The sequence below is a fragment of the Falco rusticolus genome, chromosome 8, assembly GCF_015220075.1.
Source record: "Falco rusticolus isolate bFalRus1 chromosome 8, bFalRus1.pri, whole genome shotgun sequence".
Classification (NCBI taxonomy): domain Eukaryota; kingdom Metazoa; phylum Chordata; class Aves; order Falconiformes; family Falconidae; genus Falco; species Falco rusticolus.
The window spans coordinates 13,855,466-13,875,962 of NC_051194.1; the positions used below are offsets into that span (position 1 = coordinate 13,855,466).

At 40.2% G+C, this 20,497-nt stretch overlaps 1 protein-coding gene across 4 annotated transcripts in view; it reads left to right on the top strand.

Moving 5' to 3' along the window:
• The first annotated feature begins 16,451 nt into the window (after window positions 1-16,451).
• Window positions 16,452-20,497, top strand: part of GABRA1 (gamma-aminobutyric acid type A receptor subunit alpha1) — a 44,015-nt gene continuing 39,969 nt past the window's right edge. Inside the window, exons 1-2 of one of the 4 annotated variants that reach the window (XM_037398148.1) lie at window positions 16,452-16,616; window positions 19,151-19,238. In XM_037398148.1, coding sequence (XP_037254045.1) covers window positions 16,559-16,616; window positions 19,151-19,238 — 146 coding nt within the window. In that variant the 5' untranslated portion in view covers window positions 16,452-16,558. The other 3 variants (XM_037398149.1, XM_037398150.1, XM_037398151.1) reach the window with 3 other exon arrangements.

The following is a 20,497-nucleotide window of genomic DNA, read 5'->3' on the forward strand; positions in this document are numbered from 1 at the left end:
TGATGTAGGTTATGTCCTACGTGCTTCAAAATGGTACCATGCTTGCAGCCCATGAAAGAGGGAGCTATGCCACCTTTGAACCACCAAGGTTTCATGGCACAATGGCGGCCAGCTGCCACCAGCTTTTGTGGCAGCTTCTTGGCCATTTGGCTGTCAGTAATATTCATAATATAAAATATATATAATATGAGTATATTAGATGAGCATACAGTATGTTGACAGTGAATACCACAGGCAAGAGACATTGCCTTGCCATAATAATGTTCTTCAGCTACAAAAAATTGTTGCAAGAATTTCTCAGTTTTCCTTTGAGAGCACACACACTCTTAGATTGACCTGGTTCTGAGCATCCTATCAGGATGCACATGATCCTGAACATGTAATTCCAGATCCAGAGACCACACTGTTCAGCTTTACAGAGGTTTTTCCAGATTTTCTAGAGGCAGCAAGCCAACCTTGTCAAGGAGTAAGATCAAACACACGTCAGTTCCTTGGTAGAAGTTGACATTATTCCTTTCCTATTGAAATTGCATCCATGTTATCTGCGGAATGTAGCTCTTGTTCAGGGCGTTATATTTCATCAACTCAATGAAGAGACTTGCAATCCGTTAAAGTTTTAGATCTCGACATACAAATTACAGGTATTGCCAGTCAATACTGGCAATATAAATAAATAGTATACATGAAGGGTTTTTCCTTAGGCTTGGGAGAAATACAGTAGTCACATGAAAATCCATGGCAAGAAAAATTACGGTTAAAAAAATGTTTTGTGGTTTGCTAGATGTAAGTGTGCAAGGGAAAGGAACAGAAATGAAGTTTCATATTTTCTAGCAGTTCCTATGCTTTAATCCTGCCTACTGCCTTTATTGGCTGGATTTTACAGATAGGATGTGAATGTCAGCTGGTCTCCTGGTGAAAAGGGCTTTATTCTTTAACAAACAAAAGAAGTTTTTTTCTTGTTTTAAAAAGGACACATATAGATTACAAAGAATTTGCTTTATGAATTCATGTATGTATTTTCTTTTTAGTGTGTCTGTTATTTGGTCAGAAGATATGTTAGTAAAGCATAGATGCAGTATAACAATTTTGGTGGGAAAAGTAAGGATTAACTCAAAGCTGGTTCTTGTCTTGTTTATGGTTAGGATGTATGACTTGAAGTTCTTGAGATACTGAAGAAAAAATAGGGTATTTTGAGTGCATGTGTTTTTATAGCTTTCTTAATAGTGTTACAAAAAAAATAATTATAAAACCTGCAAAGCTGCTCCTAGAAGACAAACATTTTTCCTGGGAAGGTTAGTTATCTGTCTACTCATGCCTTGTGCTAGTCTTCTGAAGATTCTTGAAAGGGGCTTTGAAGCGAGAGCAAGACAAGTGCCAATATCCCAAGGAAGTCTATATATTAATTCCTCTGAATTCCAACACAAGACTTTGGGAATACACATGAAAAGGCCAAGAAATAGGATTGATACTTATAACTGCATTCATTAAGAGCAAGAGCATATCCATTTTCTGTCTAATGAGCATCCAAGATAAAACTTACTGAGCTCCCTGAGCTTTGATTTAGGGAAATCCTTAATAACCTAGGACATAAGATATAAATGCAATTATAGTTATGCCATCAAAACCAGAGCAAGGATAAAAATGTTGATCCTTTGTAATAGCTAAACATTGATTTTCTTGATATGGTACTGCATTTCAGAAACCTTGATTTACTTGCTGATTTTTGAGTAGTTTCTATTCTAAGCAAACAATTGCAGGTGCTGAGTTGATGAAAAGTGTCACAATATAAATAAATGTTTGGAATATTCAATTGCTTCTGTAATTCATCCATGGCATACAGTTACTACCTCTCTAGCTGTGTATAAGAGGCTATTGAACTAAATATATTATAAGTGGAAGAATGGTGCTGGGAGATTAAGACTAGGAGTTGAGAATATAATGCATGTATTAAAATTACATAATCTTAATGCTCCTTTAAACAGCAACTTCTGTACAGGAATTTAACGAACATTATGGCTTACAAAAATAATCAGTGCAAAGTTCAAGACCAGACCTGTTAACAGTGCTGCAATTTTTTTGTAATTCAAGTATGACAGTGTTTCATAGCTTTGACTTTCAATTGCCTATGCTTTGTTACAGCAAGGTACATAAGATGTTTTGCTGATTAGATCTGTTTTCATCTTAGCTTAATTCTGTCCTAGTTTTAGCTGGGACAGAGTTAATTTTCTTCCTAGAAGCTAGTGCAGTGCTGTGTTTTGGTTTTGGTGTAAAACCAACATTCATGGCACGTGTTTTTTGTTGTTGCTGGGTGGTGTTTGTACTGTCAAGGACTTTTTGGTTTCTTGGGCCCTGCCAGCCAGAGGGCTGGAGGGACATAAGGAATTGGGAGGGGACACAGCTGGGACAGCTGACCCCAACTAGCCAAAGGGATGTTCCATACCACAGAATGCCACACTGAGTATATAAACTGGGGTGGGGTGGCCAGGGCCTGCGGGTCATTGCCCAGGGCCTGGCTGGGTGCTGAGCCATTGCACTGTGCTCCACCTGTTTTCTTTTCTCCCTTCCTTTTGGATTCCATTCCTCTCCTCTTCTCCCTCCTTTTCATTATAACTTATTATTGTTGTTCTTTCAATTTTATTTTAATTATTTAATTGTTCTTATCTCAACCCTGAAGTTTCAGACTCCTCCCTGACTCTCCCCCCACCCCCCAGGTGAGGAAGGAGTGGGTGAGGATCTTGTGTGGTACTCAGTTACCAGCTGGGGTTAAACCACAACAATTCAGAAGCACATGTGTTATTCGAAGGTCTAACAACTGTGTGTAAGGACCAGTGTGCTATAACGTAGTTCGCAGGTGCCCATATTTTGAAAGGAACAGTAGCTACATCAAGACTGTTTCAGCATGCTGTGGTGCCATACCTCTGCATGTTCTTTTCTGCACAATCCTTGCCTTTCTGTTTCTTTAAAAGTTCCCTTAACTTGACAAGTTTACATCTCATGGTTGTATGCTTTAAACATAGATGTGAATGTATGCACAGTCTCAGCTGTCACAAGTTGTTTTCACAATTGTTATAAGCTCAAGAGTAGAGTCCTGCTCCTCTGAACCCCTCTGCCCAGGCCATGCCGGGACCAAGTCCTGTGGGTGCTCCCTTTGGTAAGGCAAGAAAAACTACAAACACCCTGTCAGAGAGAGCAGGGCATAAACGCCCCTTCTGTCCCCTGCTGAGAATAGACTGTTATGCTGCACTAAGTAGTGATAGAATTATCAAGGAGAATACATATGGACACCATACTTCAAGGTCAGGTACAGAAAGGGTGACAATTCACCCTTCAGAATTCTTGTAAAGATTACAGTTTTCATTGGCTTAATATTTCTTCCTTGATGGCAGTAAAGCTGTGTTAAGCCAGGCTGGAGGGGTTTTGCCTATTGTGCATGCCTACTAATTGCTGTCCCCTGTCACTGCTGCACAAACTCTTTCATGTTGTTTCAGCAATGGAAGATTCCGTCATGTTTTCCAGCATATTTAAAGACCATCAACACAAATCTAATTCTGTGGTGGTGTTTTGTTGGGGTCTTGGTTTTGCTAACTTTTACCAGATGTTAAGTACAGCTATCTGAAATACCTGTACAGTTCTGGATCCTTGCTATTGCTTAATAGCTTCACTACCTCCTGTAAAGCAGAGCTCCCGAATTACTGCATTAAAAAAGCCTCCAAGTTATTTCTACTCTGTGTGACGTAAATCCATCAGACGTTGATATTTAATTTTTACCATGAGAGCATCATTGTTGACAAACAAGAACATCTTACAGTAAATAGGTATTTGCTTTTCACTCATTATCAGGGCAGCTCTGTCTCTCTGCATCTTTGCATTTTTATGTTAATAATCTATTACAGAATTTCTTGGAGGATAGGACATTTCACAAACATATTTCAAATTTCTCCACAGTATCTTAAGACACTTCTCACTTGAATTTTAACAGCAATGGTTGCTATGTAATAGATGAACAGACACAGTTCTTAGAAGGATTTCCTTGTTACACTGCCTGGCTCTTGTCCTCTGAAAGCTTTAGCTTTTCAATTTCTTCCGCCTGTAAAAAACTAACAAGGTCCCTTCTGTACTGCTCCATATTGTCAGCCATTCTCCATTGCAGTGGTCCTTTAAATAGCTTTTCTGTCATAGAAGTTGTTCTAAAGGTGTTAACTTTGTGTACTGAAATAAATGCATTCATTCACCCTAATGACGAAAACTTTTTCTCTTTATAACTCTGTAAAATCTGTTTGGGTGAATGGTACTCTAAGTTATAATCTAGTTTCAGCATTCACATTTTTCCAACTAGTATTTTTTCCTGTTCATTGTTGGAAGCAATATCGCTCATTATAACAGTAATTATATTAGTGTACATACAGTTTCACAACAGTTAGCCTGTTTTATTTCTTTTGTAATGTTTGAGTTATTCAAAATATTATACAAAAAAAGAAAAAGTATAACCTGTCTTTCTTCACTACAGATGCCTTAAAACTAAGCCTCTAATCTTGAGATTTTGGCACATGCTATTTCACACTGACTTTATGCTAGTAAATAAATGCATATCTAAATATATACATACAATAAATACTCTAGAAGGTCTAGTTCAAGGAATTTTATATAGAAAAACCTTTCTGTCATATTACACATGGACATGCCAACTTGAGTTCTGTATGAATCCAAGGTGATTTTTCACTAAACCTTTGCTTTGACTAAGTTTCACCTGCTCAAATCCAAGAGTGGAAGAAGATATATATACCTTGTATATATAGAGCAACATCTAGTTCTATAAAGGCTGACTGAAGTCAAGAAATATTTAATGAAATATTCTACTTCAAAACAGTGTCATTATCAGATTATTTTCAAGAGTAGGTCTTACTAACAATAGCTTGTACATGTAGACAATTAATTTGCTGAGGAGTAAGCTATGTTCTTTCTCCCAGTTTAAATTATTGAAATAAACTCAGTCACAGTATTTAAATGGCTAGTGCTTGCTATATAAAAACTGAAATATATAAGTTAAAATACCAGTGAATGGCCTTATTGTTTTTTCTTGACAGTTGATTTTTTAGTGATTATTTACACAGTCAGAGCCAGAAATTCTCCCAGCATTGATAAAAATTTCTGCCAGTGGATTTCCAGGGGCAGAGGAGGAGCTCTTACAGCAATACCCAGCACAGAACATTTGGGAAACCTTTTTCAAGTGCTAAACTTCTATTTAGAAAAGCACAGGAACATACAGTAGGCAGTCTTGATGAATTCAGCGGCGCTGTTAATATGCTTAAGAACAGATATTTGCATAGTATTTGTAGACCAGTGCTTAAGGGATGTTTATTGGCAGGTGCTGAAGCTGTTCGGGAGTTTGTTTTGCTCAAAGAATCAAAACATTTTCTTCATATTTCTAATGAGACAAATTGAAGACAAGGAAATCCAGCCTTCCTCTCCCCACAACCCCCATCAGAACATGGGAGAAAGAATACCAACCCCCTGGGAGCCAAAGTCATGCAAATAAATCAGTAATTCATTACATAAATGGTTTTACAGAATCACGCAAACCTTAGTAGAGAAAAAGCTAGGTAATCCTTTAGCCTTCAAAAAAGGGCTTTGTATTTTATTTCCAATAATGATCTGTAGTATTCAAGCCACATTTAAAGCTCTTTATTCTCGTGTTGAATATATGTCTTGTGTCAGTAGGTACTGAGAATCAACTATAACAACCGGAGTTATCAGTTCTAACTCTTTATAGTCATGCTGCATGATTTCACATGATATTCATTATATTCCTACTTCTACAAGATGACCTTTGGTCCTACTCCGATAGAATAAACTGAAATGTCTGTTTCAGAAGGGAAGCGGGAGTAAGGTGCAGGATGGGCTACATGACCATAAATCCCTTTACTTGCTAGAGAGGTTTCCAAGAGGAAATTTTTGTTATTTTAAAAATCAAAACCCAACAAAATAAAGAAGTCTTGCCCAAACTGCTCAACAAATCTGCATGATTGATCTCATTTTTCATAATAATGCAAACAAAAATGCCAGCATACAGCAGGGAAGGGAAAAAAATGAAAGATACTAGGACCCTATTGAAAAATCCCATACAGTCAATATGCTTAGGACAATTAGAAGATCTGACTATGCTGACAGCACTGACTATTCTACACAGCCAAGGCCTATTCTTGCAGGGGGAAAAGAAAAGGTTAAAAAACCCACAAAAATCCACAGAGCTCCATAGGATGTTGTTAGCAGGGAGGCAACTTTCTAAATCATGGAAACACATGGCTGGTATAACCATACACAGGTATATGGAGAACCACCCCTGAAAATTTTTAGGCTTGGGGACACAGATATCGGCATGCCTAACATATAGAATATCAGTCCCAAATACACAGCAAAAGGTAAAATGAGTAAATACAAAATAAAATTTATGATTAATATCCAATTATGATAGGCTTTGCATTACCAAGTACCATAAACCAGTAGATGGAGGTATCTAGAGCAAAACAGACGATGCTGATTTTGAATCAGCACACAACCTTTATTCATTTTGAGAGAGTTACTTCCAGTCTGGCCCCATGGGCTGAAAATTTGTTAGCTACTGGACCATATCAAATACACACCTGGAGACTGCTGTCTAATTTTGTTCCATTTGTAATGATTTGATATTTAACATCCTAAGACTCCTCCCTAATGGGAGCCAAAGTGAAGCAAATAGGAATAGCCAGATTTGCTTCAAAAGGCTACACAACGCAAATAAAACACTAACATAAATGCATCTTTTAGATAATGAGTTGCTAAATAAGGCTGTCTACAACTCAAATGCTTTTCTACAGTGGACATTGTTAGTATGAGCAAGTAGTAGTCAGGTCAGAGGAAGCAATCAATAGTACAACTGCTGTTTTAATTATCCCATCTATGAATCCCTAAGATATCCCCAGATGCCCTGTTGAATTCAGGGTTAAGATGGCTCCTGGCATCTTCCCTTGGCAGGGTGTAATGCAGTGCATGGACAGTGTCGGCAGGTGTGGGTAAGACCCAGGGCTGTGCCCAGCTGGGAATGCTCCCCCTTTGTTACCTTAAAGGTGGTAAATCTCTCACTGAATCAAGTCTTAAGTTTGCTTCTGAAGCATATTCTTATTCTGATTATTTTTCAGCATTTAGATTGCAAGAATTTCTAAAACTGAGTTCTGCTATGCTACCTAGAAAATAAAAACCTTTGAGCTTTAATGGGAAAGTCTTAACTACAACCTATTACCCGCTGCTGTGCATGTCTACAAAAATATATTCATGAAAAAGAAGTTTTAGCATTAGACAGCAGAAATTATTCAGCTTGATGAACCAGGGAAAAGTGCTTGAGTGGCTTTAGTGAATGATAATTTTTTTCTATATTACTCAATTTCAAGAACTACGAAAAGATAAAACAAAAAAAGGTCATGGAAAATGGGGCGGGGAAAAGATTAAGAATGCATATTCTGTTCTTTAAAGAAAGAAATGGTAAAAAAAATATAAGTTATATACAGAACTATTTCCATAAGCACCTTGGACTGATTCTCCTGAACAACAACAAAATTTGCGGTTCTGACAAACCTTACTTTGTACAGCAGATATTTTCTGCTAGTGAACTCTTTGCCTTCAGAAGGCTTTCTTTACTTCTTTCTTCTGTTTTGCTCCTTTATGGGGAGTGGCAGGGGGAGTCCAAGGCTAAGCCTTTTCTAGTTGCTCTCTGCCAAGAACCCAGCACTAGATGTTTCAATAACTACATTTTGTTGACTAACCAGGTGTGTTTACACTGGTTTGCTGTCCCACTTGTTTTGTTTGCATCACTGTCTTCAGAAAAGGGGCTTCACTCTTTGTCACCCAAGGCAAAGTATACTCTGATATATTGTAGCTACTAGAGGAAATCACTATGTGTAATAAAAGAAAATACAAGCAGTTTTTCAGTCATAGAGCCATTGGCAACCCTAACAGAATAAAGTTTGTAACACTACAAAGCAATTAAAGATTTTGCTGCAGACAACTGATACAAGTGTCACATGCCAGTTGCTTTACAATACAACTTAAACCATTTCAATGTTTAGGCCTCCCAAATTGTTTCTTGAATTACATAAATTCGTGAATAACATTGCTTTTAGTTTGCAATAAGGCAAGCATTTTCACTCTTGACAAGTGATCTCATATACCAACATTCTTGGACTTTTTGTCCCGAAAATGGAAGGTATCATCATGACATGAGCTCAGTATCAAAATACTGCTGTGTTACACATTTTTCTTGACCTCTCAATTGATCAAAGACAAATAAAAACTGTAAAAAAACCAGCCCTCTAGAACTGGTGCAAGAGAGCAGCACTGTTCTGTAGACCTGACCTCCCAATCCTTTGTGGCATTCATGTAACGAAGTTTTAGCTAAATTTTATTAGTGTTTTCTAGTAGAAAGGGATATATCCTTCTGAAAAAAAATTACTCATTCCATATCAACAATCCCTTAAAAAAAAAGTAAACCGAGTCGTCTTATCACTGTTGATTACAAATGGTGTCTACATGAGAATTTAGGGATCTAATTAGTCACAGCTGAAGATGGGTTAGATGAACCCTGCTTTTAATGAGCTGCAGAGCAGTTTTACTTTCAAAATGAACAGCTGACTACTTGCTACCTTATCACAAATTGAGAAAGACAACATTCTCCTCAGTTCACAAAACATTGCTAATAACACCATTTCTTTGTCCAAAGACTGTGTACTCCGATTCCCTTCAGGAAGGGTAGGCAGTGATGATCGAGAAGGTGGTTCCACAACCACACCACTGAGTTACCCTCAAAAATACTAACGGAACTAACACAAGTGAAAAAGTACTTTTCCTCCCAGTCACACCAATGACTGCTGGCCTGAGTATTGTCCTGATGTCAGTTGCTTTGCTCTCGATTAGCAGCAGTAAAAAAGACTCAATACTCCTTTTTACAGAACCACTACTGACTAAAGAGGCACTATGCCTGTGTAGACACATTTAATGATTTTCCTAATTAACAGTCTGAGCTCTAGACCAAAACCAAATTAATACTGGTATGTAAAATCTCAAAAAAAAGTAAAAAGTGCACACCAATGTCCATGCGAGAAAGATTAGGTAACATTAACATGTTTATGAAAGCAGCAAGCAAAGCCTGTGAATGTTAAACATGGCTTCATGTTAAGCTGACTGCCTGTTCACATACCACCTGTGCAAGCCTAGCTGTTCATACCAGTTGCTTAATTTATTTATACAGGGTAGTAAGCAGGGGCCAGATTCATGGTAGCTGTAACAATGCAGCTGAACTGAGCCCACCTGTGCCAGTTTACATGTGCTGGGGAGCCAATCCTTACACCTACAAAACTGTTTATGCTATTCAACATTAAGAACTAATAGTTACATTCTAAGATATCACTTGGATTATCAGAGACCTTCAGAAATAATATTGTGATAGCTCTCCTTCAGAATAAGGCACGGATTTAAATTACGACAGAGTTTCAATTCTAATATTTACAAGCATTGATAACGCCTAGAAAATACTGGTTTCTTAATTATTTGGGGTTTTACCGTTATCGCCCAGTGATAATTTCAGCTCCTTTTGAATGAAAGCAATAGTTTCCTAATACAATATAACCACACAAGCAAACTATTGTAAATGCAGATTTCATGTTGCAAAGCTTGGCATATAAATACAACAATTTTAAAGTATGTTTCTATGAATGAAATGGAAGAGGAAACGTAGTTGAATCAGTATGTTACAATGAGCAAGAAAAAATTAAAAGTTCATCAAGAAGCTCTCTAGCCTACATCAAAATTTCAGTTCTGCCTGACTAACGCTGGGGGCTCTGCAAGGAAATTCAAAACAGCAACACAAACCACAGAATAAATCAGGAAGGACCCACCTTAGAAGCCATATGCAGAGAAACTAGGAGCTCCGGACCAGAGAAAAGCTCATATGCAGCCTGCCCTGCTCTTATACTGCCTCTTATTGTGTGCCACCAGCACCTGGACCCTCAATCATCACAGCACTTCTGGGAAAATTACACAGGTTTTGCCTGTGTAATTTTCAGCAGGTGTAAAACCAGGCATAAATAATTCTAAAATGGAAGGAAAGTGCAGAAATTTTGTGTTAGTATCTTTTGGATAAGAACCTTAAAAGAGATGAGCGCAAAAGCTAAGTGTAAAATCATACCATTACAACATCACTTTGTTAATGATTGTGCCCATGTATTCCTCATTTGTATTTGCTATGCCTGATTACACTTGATTTTTAGCACTAAGCAGGTTACACAAAAATTAAATCTGAAAATCCGAATATCACTTAAATGTTTACTCTGATGCTTCTGTGGCAGACTTCAAACTCTAGAACAGGACAGTGCGTACAAGAGTGCTTTGATGGTGTATTGCAACTGAGCACGTACCTCTCCATGCAGTAACATCAGCAGTCAGGAAGCGTACCGTGTGTCCAACTGGAAGATAAAATCATCTGAAGAGCCTCCTTGTCACCATCTCTGAGAAGTGAGGAAGGCAGTGGAGTAGGAAGAATGGGTGAATCAAACACTCTGTGCTTCTAAATGACAGTGGGAACCAGCACCTGACAAGCTAATCCGTGCGTTACCTTTGCTTTGCAAACTTTTCTGTGACTTCTGAACAGTGTTTGCAGGAAAGCTGCAGCTTAGCATGGCACTCACGGAAATCTATGGGAATTTTGGCTAACGGAACTTCACAGGTTGCAATGTTCTCATTCTGGATAAAGGCACCGAGTCAGGGAGAGAAATTAAATGTGTCTACGGTCACCAAAGAAGTCAGCAGGGTATTTGGCTTCCAAAGCAGCAAAATTCAGCCTCGTGTGACACATTGAAGTTTAGGAACATTTATGACCCATGGCATTAAGTGGATTCTTAAGTGTTTGGCTTAAAAACACATTTTAAGTATCTCTCTGAATTCAGGCAGAGACATTCTGACTCTACATCTTTTACTTCAGTCAAAGGCAAATATTCATGGTGGGACAATGGTGAAATGAATTTTTTCCTACTGATTTTTTTTTCTTAATTTTTTAAAATGTATTTGTTTCTTATGTCTGTAAATATTTATTTTACTTTGCTGACTTTCTTTTCATAGTCACTTATTCTCTTCTCCACAAATAATAAGTAATGAGGGCTTATTAACACACTAAACATTGTATTGTTATATAAATTTTTAAAAGGAAAAAAGTATCAACCTTCATGATTGTGTAATCTAGAACTTCTGCTTACATAGATTTTTATCCTATCCAATTTTAGGAAAAATCATCATTATGGATTAGTACTGCTGCTTAAGAAAATATGAAATTACAGGTTAGCTTATTGGTCCATAGGAACACGAACTGTCATTAAGTATGTCAAACCGCAAGTTGCAACCCTGAGGTCTGAGTGCCAAACAAATCTTTCCTTCCAAATGCAGAGCAGGAAGGACAGTGAGCCACAAAAGTATCTTCTTATTTTCGAAGGGTAACTGAATGACACCCACACCAGGATGACAAGAGTACACTCCTTCCTTTTGGTAGGCAAAGCTTCCTGGTTGTGGAAGGTGTGCTGAATTTATACTAAAAGTACCATGAAAGTTCCAAGAGGCTGTAGATTTCTAGCAAAGACTTGACCTCATCAACAGCGGTGAATTAGAGCGTAGGAGATAGACACATGACACATATGCTGTCTGTATTCCACTGTAGATAGCTGCTGCAGGAAAAGCCTTCTGAAAAGGATCTCGTCAATGATCACCACTGGATTTACCAGGCTTTTGTAATCCCCACAAGCTTCCAGTTGTGACCTTTGTTCTTTTTTGGTGGTTTTCATTAATTCCACAGGTTTTTTTAGAAATGAGGTCATTATCCCATTCTTCCTTTCTTGCATCAGACAAGAAAGGCTATTATTATCTAGGAGAGAATCCTCCATTTCTGACTTTACAGATTGAATTTTGCGGTGATGTTTGGCAACAGCGTGGCAAGGCATAATAAATTGTTGCCTCTGTGGATTAGAAAGCCTGAGAAACTTGTAAGTAATTGGGTTTTCTGTTTGAAATAGTGTATTTGGAGACTTTAAAATTCAAGAGATGATCATCATCTCTAAGTTTCTGAGCATCAGCTATTTTACATCTTTATTCCATTTTTAATAGATAATGGGTTCAAAGAAGTGTCACTTTCAGTTCTCAACACAGATCTACAAAGATTCATCTGTCTTTAATGGGCATTGTATCTCAGATCGACTCTTTGAAAACAGTGCAACTTGTTTTCATGAAGATTCTCATTTGTATTTCCCTGAAAGTTTTTCCCATTCTACTAATTTTTTTGAAGAGTAAAGAGGCAATGAATAGGACCTTACTGTAAAATGAAAGAGGCATCATGAGAGTGAACTTTCTTTTTTACATCATCGCTTGCCTTTTATAAAAACACTAGCCGACAATTGCATGTTCTGTTTTCTTGACTGTAGCTGTAACTTAAAGGAAAAACAGAAAGTTAACCAACTGATTTTTGTTGTTTCTACCAAAGGGTCAATAGCTGTTCTTCAAGATATTTCTGATTGACATTAAATTAGAAATCAAATCGGAATCATCTATTTGACAAAATATTTCCATTTAGTCACACAAGCAGGAGTTGTAAATAACAGAGTTCAAAGCTTTGGACCAGATGGTCTTTCTGTTTTAATTCTTTATCTGATCTGCTGTATGCCAGTAAATCTCTGTGTTTCATTTGCTTTATACAAATCCCTTAGCTATTCAGGACACATTGTGTCAAAGCATTCTGCTGTGGAATTTCAGTTGTTTTATATATGCTCCTAAACTAAGATAAAACATATGCATATTTTGTACACACAAAGAACAACATGATGAAAAACCCCAACACCGAAAAAAACCCCAACTTCCCTGATGACCTATTTAAATATTCTGTATATATGTTATACATATATAATCAGGGAGAGGCTGCAGGCACTTAAGGAACAGGCCAGATTTCAAAAAGTGCTTACTAGAAATTCAAAGGCAAAAATAGTTCTATCTAATTTAAAAATCTTTCTCTATGTCAATTTTAATCCACCAGTTAATAAATATATTTTACCAAAGTAGGATTCAATTGGTCTAACTTCATTGCTGCTAATCACTTGCACTAACATCAAGGTCTAAAGCGCTGCACATAGTAGCTGTGCCAAGTTCATTTTGGCTGACTCTTTAGATTTAATAATACTGTTTTTAAAGGATTTAGCTCTACACTACCTTGTAACATGAATGATATAGGCTCTTTCTGAAAACTTTACAGAGTCATAAAGCTGGCTTGAAAAAACACAGGTCTTCTTGACATCTTCCTTTTCCAAGTGTGAGTGACTGTAAAATCACACAGTGGGATATCTGTCACCTAATATTGAGTAACCTGGAGACATAAGTTCAGATGTGTCTTTCCTTTCTCATTTGAACAATTCATTCAAGAATGAAAACTTATGGCCCTAAGATTCACTGGTAATATACACATTCCCATATATAGCTGGAGATTTTCAAAGATATCCTCTTAAGTTAGGTGCCTGAAACCTACAGATGGACTTTATTTGATAAATGCATTACTCTTAGTGGTGTTTTGATTAGGTGGGTGGAATTTGTATGGGAAAGAGGAAGAGTAAGCATTGCAAGACACTTATGTCCCCCTCAGCACTTGTTCTTTGAAAGAGCATTTTGGTTGGTAACAACAAATTTTATTTCCTTTTACAGATATTTTTTTTTCCTTAAAAAACCCAGGTCTTTTGCTACCACAATCTATCATAAGACAGCCTATTTGTTTTATTACATCCAAATATTTTTAGCATTTACTATGGAATGACATGATAACTGTGATAACAGCCTTTGAAAAGAAAAGGGAAAATCTGGGTTACGTGTGAGCACTGATGGACAGGAATCTCTGCCATGGAGGAAAAATAGTTTTGTCCTACTTTCTGAGCAGATGAGAATTAGAGAGAGAATGAGCAACTTCCAATTTTAGGTCAATATTTTCACCCAGGGAGAGCTCAGAAAAACATACCATGCTTTGGCACACGGGAGTTGTGTCCATGGAGGCAAAGACCATCCTGTGTAACCCTTGACACTTCACTAAAATAAAAACAGTTTTGTTTATATATTAATTAAAATATGACAAGAAGAAAAGTCTACAATGCAAGGTTATCTCTCATGGGCTCTGAAACTGCTACAGCTGCCCACTTACTCAGACTTTTGTGCACAGAGGTACATGAACCTCTAGCCATTCAATCATTCACTTCTCAGCCCATCTGTCTGTCTAGCTACCTACCACAGACACGCACATAGAGCAAATGTGCTTATAGTTTCTTTGTACATGAGAAATGAAGGGGGAAATGAAATACTGGAGCTAAGCTGGACATTTCTTTTTGCAAACATATATTATTCACCTAGAAAACATGGTCAGAGTAGATAAGGTCATAGCACATAATATAATTAATTCCCTAGCAACAGGGCAAGGAACCTCCGTGGGTTTACAGCCACACCGTGTCCACGCACTTTAATAAAAATTCCTTGTGCTGTTTTTGTAAACTCAGCTGAGGACCGCAACTTACTTGTTGCTTAAGCAAAACTCCCTCATGCTTTCATGCAAGAATAAAAAAAAAAGAGGAAATTATGTTAGCTAAAGGCAAATGAAGGTGAAAACATTGCATATTTGGGAAATACCTCTACCTCCAAAGAGTGCATTCATGCACTAGTGATTTGAAAAGTCACTAGTTGTAATTTCCTTGGGAGGTCAGTAGGTTTTTCTGTTCCCTACTTTTCTGCACGCTGCTAACAACCCTGAATCAAAATGAGACAAACTACCTCGGAAATGTCAGGAAAAAAGTTCATTGCAAGTCTTTAAAATAACCTGTGGCTATTTAATGCTGATCATAATGACCGGGTGAACTTGGTGCACTAGGGGACTCGGATAAACAAAACTTCTATTTCCCCTTGTACTTAGGGAAATCATTGCAGTGTTTGGACTGTTGTAAGTCAGGCACTTATCCAAAATGACTGCCACCTTGGAAGTTACTGCCAGCCTCAGCTATGAATGTCATTGGTTTCTTGGGTCGCATCAAATCCTTCTCGTGTTGTTACAAACAGATCATGTCCTTTGTGAGGATGTGTAGAATGGGCAATATTGGATTTAAAAATCTGGATAAAGCTTGCAACAGATAGTTTGACTGTAACATAGGATACTGATTCAGGTTCTCTCTGACAAAATATATGGAGTTTGACCTCCCTTGGAGCAGCATCGTAGGAGGGAACAGAAACTGGATCGGCGATGGCATTGAGAAGGGGAGAGGGAAAAGTAGACAGTATTTGAAATCCAGTAGGTGCACAGGACAGAAGGCTTTTCCCCACCCCACGGCCGCCGGTGGTGCTGTGTAGGTAACAGATACGTGGTCAGAGGGGTTCATTTTATCTTTACACCAAACAGAGCGAAGGCAGCTGACCACGCTGCGCTCGTGGCAGCTGGCAGCGCCTGGCATTTCTGCGGGAGGCTTGGAGCTGATGCCAGGTGCCCTGAGCTAAAGCCACGGTAACCGGCTGGGGGCAGGTGAGCGGCTGCGGGACGTGCCCGGCGCCCCTCGCACCTGGAGCTCCAACTTTCTCCTGCTCGTCCGCAGAGTCCCGCCCGCTGCGCTCCCACCTGCGGAGGGACGGCCGCTGGCTGAGGGTGACGCTGCCCTTGGCTCCCAGCGGCTCCGTGCCCCTCGCTGACCACAGGTGGGCCGGGGCCGGGCCACCACGCGTGTCCCGGGGGGCAGCCGGCCGCGCCGCTCCCGTCGCGGGCAGGACCCGAGCGGGGCCAGGGCTGTCCCGGTGCCGGGGCCGGGGCTGTTCGGTGGCGGGGCCGGGCCGCCGCTGCCCCACCGGCGGGCCTTGGGAGAGCGGGCAGGGGGCTGCGAGCCCCCCAGCGCAGCCCCTGGCAGCGCCCCGGGGCCGCCCCGGGCACCCACCCGTGAGAAAAGGCGTGTGAAAGTGTGGGAGAGCCACCGGGTCCCGTAGCCGGTTTTCTACCGGTCTCGCCCAAAATGCGCGTTACCTGGCTGGAATTAGGGTTGCACAGCATCCCTGGCCCCGTCTGGCCACGTCTATAGGCTACCGCCCGGTCGCTATAGGTGCATACAGTCTATAGACACACACGCGTAGTGCTGCATCCTCTACATTTCCAGCTAGCCTTCATTCATATTTAAGCCGCGATTAAATATTTGATCAAAGGTTGAAGGCTAACGCAGGGCGGTGATATTTTTAATGTAGGACCCCTTAGACCAGACTGGTTTGTAAACCGCAGGTGCCCAAAGGTTCCCAGGGCAGCATCCCCCCGGGCGGGCAGCCTCCCCCCAAACAACAATAATGCTGCAGATTGTAGAAGGATTTGAGGCTGCAGCCAGAGAGAAAGGGATTAGGGCGAGAGCACTGGAAGTTAAATTGTGCTGCATATAAAAAATGGGCGGATTGGTCTCTAGATGAGAGCTTGGTACCACCTTCCTTTCTAAAATAAAATCTCTCTGGCATGAAGTCACAGCCTATTTCACATCCGGTTTACCCTGGGACGTATTACTACTGTCTTGGTAAAGAGCAAGCTTTTGTTGTATAGCGGCGGTCGGAATATTGGGAAGAGAAATCTGGGTGCCGAGCCCAGAGGAGCGAAGCAGCGGCGGCGCCGGCGATGGCCGAGGCGGAGTGAGCGGCGGAGCCGGAGCCGCGCAGCCTCCGCGCCGCGCGGGCGGGCGGGCAGAGCCGGGCAGCGGCGCCGCGGACCGTGCCCGAGGGGCTCCCGGTAAGGGCGGCCGCTCGCTCGCAAACCCGCACCCCGACACCGCACCCCGACACCCGCACCCCTGGGCGCTGCCGGCGGCGGCACCGCGTCCAGGCGCGCAGGCGGCTCCTCGCCCCTCTCCGCAGGTACCGCCGGGCGGTGTGATTTTTTCCCTATCCCTCCAGCTTGAAAATCCGCAGCGATCGATGGGCATCGCAATTTATCTTATTTATTTATTTTTTAGCCTGGACTGATTTTCACCGGTCGCTTGGAAAAGGTGGTTTTGGTGTTTTTTTTTTCAATTTATTATTTTATTTGGGGGGGTTTCTTTTTTTTTTTTTCTTTTTTTTTCTTTTTTTTTTCTTTTTTTTTCTTTATTCCGAGGGAGGCGGTGGGAGGGGTGGCTTTCCCAGGGTGAGGGGGAAATACAAAGTTGAAATGCCGGGAGGAAAACAAGTCGCGATTTGCGCCCCAGAGGTGGGTAAACCTCTCAGCGGGACTCAAAAATGCATCAAAATGCCCCTTTTTACCCCCGTGAATTTTTGGTGGTGGTTTTTTTTTGTTGCCTTTTTTTTTTTCCCTTTCCTTTCCAGTGGGCGCTGCTGAAATTCTCCCAGAAGCGTGGCTCGCTCTCCCATTTTGGATGGGAGAGCAGAGCTGGGTCCGGGGCGCTGCGGGCGGGGGGAGGCCGGGGGCTGGGGGCTGCTGCTCTTTAACGCGCCTTGAAAGTCTTGGCTAACATTTGCTTTTTCCAGCTGCAAGAAACTTTCCTTCTCCAGGATGTATAGCGCCTGTATGGGTTTATTGAAGCGGGGGGTGGTGTTGGGAGGGGGGTGGGGGGGGGGGGCGAGCGTGGAGCTCAACAGATCAAGATAGTTCAGAATAATTCACTTTCCGCTCTTTCTCCCGAGGAGCCTTTTGCAAAGGCAGAAGTTGGCAGGACCGGGAGAAGGCGATTTTTGAAGCCACAGATGCTGCCTTTCCCTTTGGAAGGGGGCTGATCACAGGGCAAGTTCAGATGCAGTCTTGTCCCTGAAGATCTTTCTCCACGCTTGCCTGCCACATCCAGCTCCTTCCTCCCAGCCAGATTAGCTCAGCCCTGCTCAGTCCTTATCTGCCGATCATTTGGCTATAAACGCATTAATTATATCTCATTGCTTACATACCGCTTTGTAATGATATTGTATTGATTTAAATTGTCCCTGGGAGTGTGCAGTGAATGGGGCTAGCTTTATTTAAAGGTACAACAACATTTCCATGTACAGGGCTTCATTTTTTCAGGCATTTTTAAGAAACTTCCATTCACTATCGGGGGAAAACATGGGCTTCCTATTTTGTTGCCCTTATTTCATGTAATGACTACTAAAAATCGACTGGATTTCAGCACAGTATATAGATTCGTAAAGGGACCTGCAGCATCTCCTGGGCAATCAGTTATATCTGGAACACCGATTCCACAAATACCAGCTAACTTTGTATTTTATGGCTTATTGGAAAGCCAAAGAAACCTTCAGAGTTGTGTTACTTTTTACTCAAAGGTAAACTGAGAGTAACTCAGTGAAGTCTGGGCAGAGGACAGGAGTCATTTGGAGAGGAAGAGAAGGCTGCTAATGCAAAAACATTTCCTAGCAGCAATCAGAGACTGGTAGAGATTTAGGAGATGGTGTGTAGGTTGTCAGCACATGGTTTGATTATGAATCGTGCCCTTTAGCTCAACAAAAATACTAGTGTGCATGTGTAGCAGCAGATCACAGAGTCAGAATTGGATCATTTTGCTCCTCTGATGCTAATATTTCAGGGAAGAGGGGAATAGTAATATCTGTAGAAGATAAAAGTTGCTTCCATCACATCAAAGCAAAGCAGTGGCTGCGAGGGAAGCACCGCTCTCCTCAGTCGCACTACCACACACCGACACCTGCCAGGAGGTTTGGAAGGGCTCGGGCTGGTTCAAGTCAAGCAAAAAGCAATTACACTGGGTTACCTGGAAATGTTATGGAGGTGCTCTGTCACATTTTCAACACAGGAGGAAAGTGAGTAAGAATTGCCAAAGAGTTTGGGGACAGCAGCTTTAACTCTTAATTGCTTTTCTTAAAATTCAAGAATAATGTAAACAAGAATACACCCTTACTGCCAAAAAATTTCTGCCCTAAGCCTCTGTGTCTGAAAGCAGAAGGTAAATAGGAGAACAGCCAAGGCCGTGCTCCCTTATTCTGAATGACATGAGCTACAGTATTGTGAGGTCATTGCCTGACATCAAATTATTCTGCAAAAGTTTCCAAAATCAGATATGTTCTTCCACGGTACCTGTTTTAATGGAGGGGATGTTGATGATTATTTTCCTTCTAGTTTCAGAGCCCACCATGAAGAGACTCCTGGTGCTTTGTGACTGCCTCTGGGCCTGGAGCCTCCTTCTGAATGCTTTGACTGAAAGAAGGTGGGGAGTTATTTTTTAATGCACCGACGTATTTTAAGAACCTTTAATTTAATATAGCAGCATAAGACAAATACTGCATGGGCTGTACTAGTACTAAGTGTATTGGGGGAAGTTAATCCCAGTTCAAATCCCAGTTCAAATCCCAGCTAAATGTAACCAAGGCAAGTCTGAAAGAAATCTACAATTTGTTTGCATAACGTCTTTTTTTTTTTCAGTAGTGTGAAGAAAAAAAAGAAAGCAAAAGCTTTCTGAAACAAATTGAAACTAAACTACCTCTTAAACACCTGTGCAATCCTGTCTGCTCTTATATAATGACTACTCAGACACACAAGTTTCTTCAGAGGAAAAAAAAGTGTAATGAAGTGTTTTTTTAGTCTCATTTAAGTGCTGTTTAGTAACTTTATTATCCCTGCAAGCAGAAGCAAAACTTTCACTTCTTTTGGTCAGGAACGTGTCCTAACTTAGTAGCTGTTTTTGCAAATCCGAAGTAGATCTTCCTGGTGAAGGGAGACTGCTTGGATGAAGAAGGATTTGTAAGCTCAAACCCCATAACAGCTTGTGTTTGAAAGGCCATGCTGCGCTGCATTTTTATGGAACGCATGTTAAAATCAATCTAAAAATTGCATTAGTATTAAGAATAATTTCTGATCATACAACACTTCACTTAACAACGAGTAGGTTAACTAAAGACTCTAAAGCAGTTTGCAGTATACTGCAATTCAAAAATCAGTTAAGGTGTTTAAGAAGGTTCATAGATATATTTCTGCATTTTAAACATACTAATGTCCTGTCAATAATGTTACCTAATGACCAAAAAGCAGTAGGAATTTTGTATTGTCAATAGCGGGTCCTAAAAGATGTGTTTGTGCCTTAATCTCCACAGTGTCTCCTTATGCATTCGCAGCTCTAGATAAACTTATTTTCTGGCTACCCTGAAGAGTTTAAATAGAGTGGAGTGGACAAAGTGCAAAGGTTCAACTGCACAAGCATTTCCACAAAAAAAAAAACAAACCAAAAAAGAATAAAAGTGGATGATTCATGTAACAATTGCTGTATTGAATAAACATGACATTTTAGAAGAAATACCTTTATTTTGATAATATATTAAGAAAAGTGAGATTTGAAGTATTCATGAAATACTTCATCTGGCCTAGCTAGAGAATTTTATGAAAATGTGTTTATTATAGAGATATATGTGTGTGTATATATATACACACATATATCTTCATTATATCTATAACGTATGCATGTGCATTCTT